General features: G+C 36.8%; 1 protein-coding gene across 1 annotated transcript; it reads left to right on the top strand.

The window, feature by feature from the left end:
- Positions 1 to 3,742, top strand: LOC129580115 (trehalose-phosphate phosphatase-like). Its single transcript, XM_055470309.1, has 5 exons — positions 1 to 234; positions 2,163 to 2,298; positions 2,413 to 2,740; positions 2,985 to 3,284; positions 3,365 to 3,742. The coding sequence occupies exons 1-5, from the start codon at positions 228 to 230 to the stop codon at positions 3,494 to 3,496; spliced, it is 903 nt and encodes a 300-aa protein (XP_055326284.1). The 5' UTR covers positions 1 to 227; the 3' UTR covers positions 3,497 to 3,742.
- The last annotated feature ends 55 nt before the right edge of the window (positions 3,743 to 3,797 follow it).

Consider the following 3,797-nt stretch of genomic DNA (forward strand, 5'->3'; position numbering starts at 1 on the left):
ATTCAAGTGGCCACTAAATGAACAATTTTGTTTTGTCAACGAAATGTCAATTTAATGTCAACTTAGATCAATCCGAACAATTATTATTGTGCCCCAGTTTTTTGTATAAATATCGATTGATTCAATTCGCTTTGATGCATATTCGTTCTGCTGATTGATTCTGCTGCTTGTGCACTCTGCTCACTCTAGTCACACTGCTCTCACTTGGCCGGTCGTTTACTTCAAACATGAATCGTAAGTGTATTTATTCTTGTTTTACTCGTCAAATAAGAACATTCTTTTTCGATTTTTTTCGATTTTTTTCTCTGTGCAAATAAAGTTTTTTTTTCGGTGAATATTTTTCTCTGTAATTTGTTATGCTTTCCTTTGTGATTTTTTTTTTCATAGAATAGAATACAAAAAATTGAATAGAATTCTATTGTGTTTTCGCGAAGTGTGACTTTTGTTCGTGGGAAACAACGATAGATTTACACGTTCTCCTTTTCTTTATTCAATATTGAATATTCATAAGTGTTTAATGTTGTCGAAAGCAGCGTTTTTTTCCACTGGCTTCATTTTACGTATCGATTCATTTCAGTGTTTGTATTTTGATTCGACATTTGGTCACATGAAGAAAAAAAACAAGAACATTAACTAGCTGCGATAGAAAAAAAAGTAGTGCGTTGACTCCATTGACTAGGGGAAAGAACTGAATAAATGAAAATATAAATAATGTAAATAATAGCATATTCTACACTGTCAAAACTTTTCAACATTTTTGTGTTGTTGGTATAACATACTATATTACCGGATCTCCGTCAAAATTGAACTGTCAACGCAGACGTGCTGTGTGTGTATGTATTCTAACGGAGATCCGGGATTATACTATGAAATTCACGGATTACCGTGAATTCCGTATATTACCAGAAATACCAACACAAAAATGTTGAAAATCCTGACAGTGTACCTAATTTGAATCAATACGCGTCAATGCGTGTCAATGCGCTGAATAACTAGCTACGAATGCATGCAAATACGGTCAATAAAACCAATACTTTTCCTAACAAACAAGTTTGCGGAAAAGTAAAATGTGCGTATTTGCAACTGTCATTTGTTCTCGCCACGAACGATACAAAGCAAGAATAATAACAGTACGAAACGCAGTGCAAATGCCTGTGAATACTTGTCAATAGAGCAAATATACCAATAGTTCTTTCCTCCTAGTCCATTCACTGAGTGATAAATAGAAATGAATCATTTCATTCTCATGGGCATTCATCCGTTTCAGTCATTTTTTTGATTTGTACCATTCACACAAACTTCAAACCAGACGAAATCAATCTCAATTGGACGCCCGTCGAGTCACAAATAACGCAATCGCAACAAGCGCGTTCGCAAGTCAAAAGTCAAAGCTAAATGCTTGGGAATACCGACCAAATTGATTTCAATTCGCCCCACTGAAATATCTAGAACAAATAACAATTTTAATAGGAATGTATGCTTTTTTTGCGTGTGTGTTCATGTCTCGAGTCGAGTCAAAAATTGAGCATCTAAAAATATCAGATGTGTCGCGTAGTTTTGATAACGCTTGTTCAGGAACTCCTTCATTAAAGTACAATTTGATTCGACGTCAGATTGATCTTCTGCTCTCTCTCTCTCTCTCTCTCTCTCTCTCTCTCTTTATCATCGCGCGCGTTGCAAGGGTACGACTTTAAAAAAAGAACTTCAATACAAATATCGTGCGTATTATCTGCGACAATTACGCAAAATAAATGTTTATTCGCGCTTTGTGTCATCAAATCAAGATTATTCTCGGTGTGTGTATGAGCCGTAAGACGCCATACACTAAACTGTAAGGACTACACACTTATTTTGATCAGATAACATGAAGAGCACATTCAAATCGAGCACCGCTGGCGTCAATCAATTCGAAGGTCTTGCGAGAGAAAAAAATATGCATGAATGTATAATAGGATTTGCGCACGTTTATTGTAACGAGTGTGAAAAACAGTTCAAAATGATGAGATGGAGAGGGTGAGAGGTATTTTCATGTCAACAAGCATATTTTTACCCTTTGATTTATCGAATAGGCTTCCTTGACACAGACAGACGAAAAGAATAAAAAAGAGCTTTTTGGAATTTAAACCCAGTACTTATGTTCTTTTTCTATGTTTTTGTTGCAGCTTGCGTGAAGTGCGAGTTATTCACCGCGGTGTTCATATCGCTTGTGTGCCTTACGATACAGTCGCCGCTGATTGTGGGAACGACCCAGCCGGAGTATCTTATCACCCGGGACGATATTCATGCAGTCTTATCAAAGTTGGTGCCAATTCAAAGATTTCGCTTTTTTTTCTTTTATGATTAAGCACATCATGTAGCATTGCCAGCCACTTCAAGATAACGTAAACAATGATGATTTTGCCCTCTCATTAGGATTATCAAGCCCGATGATAGCATTGCTCTTTTATCGGACTTCGATGGAACGTTGGGTAGAATCTGTCCCAATTCGGTATTGACAGCGATTGAACCAGCAGCAAAGGACGCCCTCGAACAATTAGTCAAACGCTCAAATACTTTCACCGGAATAATATCTGGACGTCCGATGGCTGATGTACGAAAGAGAGTTGGTATCGATAATTGCACATACAGCGGAAAACATGGCATGGAAATTGTATTTACCAATAAAACCGAATTTCATTATCCAATCACACCGGAACTGTATGCAAATTGCACGAAACTCAAGAGCATCCTTATGGCAAAGGTAAATTTGTACGATTTTATTCAGAGGAAAACACTTGAATCTTTTCACAGAATATGAAATTGAAACGTTCATTAGAAGAGTGCAGAGAAAAAAACATTGAAACAGTTCAAAAAGAAATGGTTCAGCAAAACAAGTTCGAAGAAAAACCACTGTCTCAGAACTGTTTCACAAATCAAAGAAACTTTCAATGAGTTGCTTCATAAACTAACAGTAATTATTTTTCTCGTCCCGATATCCATTTCAGTATGTAACGAACGCAGCTCCTGCATGGGTTGAGGATAAAAACATTTCGCTCGTTTTCCATTATCGTTTTGTTCCGGAGCATTTACAAGAAGCAATGATTGCCGATGTGAGTGAGCTGGTGCGAAAATATGGATATAATCCGGTGCCAGCCCATGCCGCAATTGAAATCAAACCTCCAGTGGTGTGGTCAAAAGGTCATGCGGCGCTCTTAATTCTTAACGAAATCTACGGTAGTGGCTGGGAGAAGAATATTCGTGTCATATTTTTGGGAGACGACACCAGTGACGAAGATGTCATGAAAGTAAGTTTGATCCGGTTTTTTTTATTATGGGTCAATATACATATTAACAAATGACTAAACGTTTTATTCTGCTATTTCAGATGCTAAAAGGAAAGGCAACCACCTTCCGTATCACCGATAATCCGGGTCTCGAAACACATGCCACCTATAGAATGCAATCGGTTGACACGGCTGTCTTTGTGTTGGATTGGCTTGTTAACAACACAAATTAAGATTAAGATACACTTGGTTTAAGCCTTTAAGTCGTTCTAGATTTTGAGAGGTTTCCGAAAATACCAAACTGTATTTAACCCTCTAATGCATTAATTTTTCCAAGGGCTGGGAGTACTGGTACTTGGTTGATTTTTGGCATAGATAATTAAAAAAAATATTCATAATCTTGGATTCCTCATGGTTTAGTCAGAAAATGCGATTGACATAAATCATAGAACAATAAAATTGTTTAAAAGTGTCAAAAATGTGTCGAATTTAGAGTTCGAATAATTTATTTTGTCAAATTTTTGTTTTTGCACA

This window comes from Sitodiplosis mosellana, unplaced genomic scaffold, assembly GCF_009176505.1.
Source record: "Sitodiplosis mosellana isolate CC-2019 unplaced genomic scaffold, AAFC_SMos_1.0 Smas_scaffold_7064, whole genome shotgun sequence".
NCBI lineage: Eukaryota > Metazoa > Arthropoda > Insecta > Diptera > Cecidomyiidae > Sitodiplosis > Sitodiplosis mosellana.

What these genes read in the sequence shown, in the direction of transcription:
- LOC129580115 (XM_055470309.1), top strand. An exon ending in ATTCATGCAGTCTTATCAAA is followed by an intron (nt 2,299 to 2,412) that starts GTTGGTGCCAAT and finishes CCCTCTCATTAG; the next exon opens with GATTATCAAGCCCGATGATA. An exon ending in AGAGCATCCTTATGGCAAAG is followed by an intron (nt 2,741 to 2,984) that starts GTAAATTTGTAC and finishes TATCCATTTCAG; the next exon opens with TATGTAACGAACGCAGCTCC.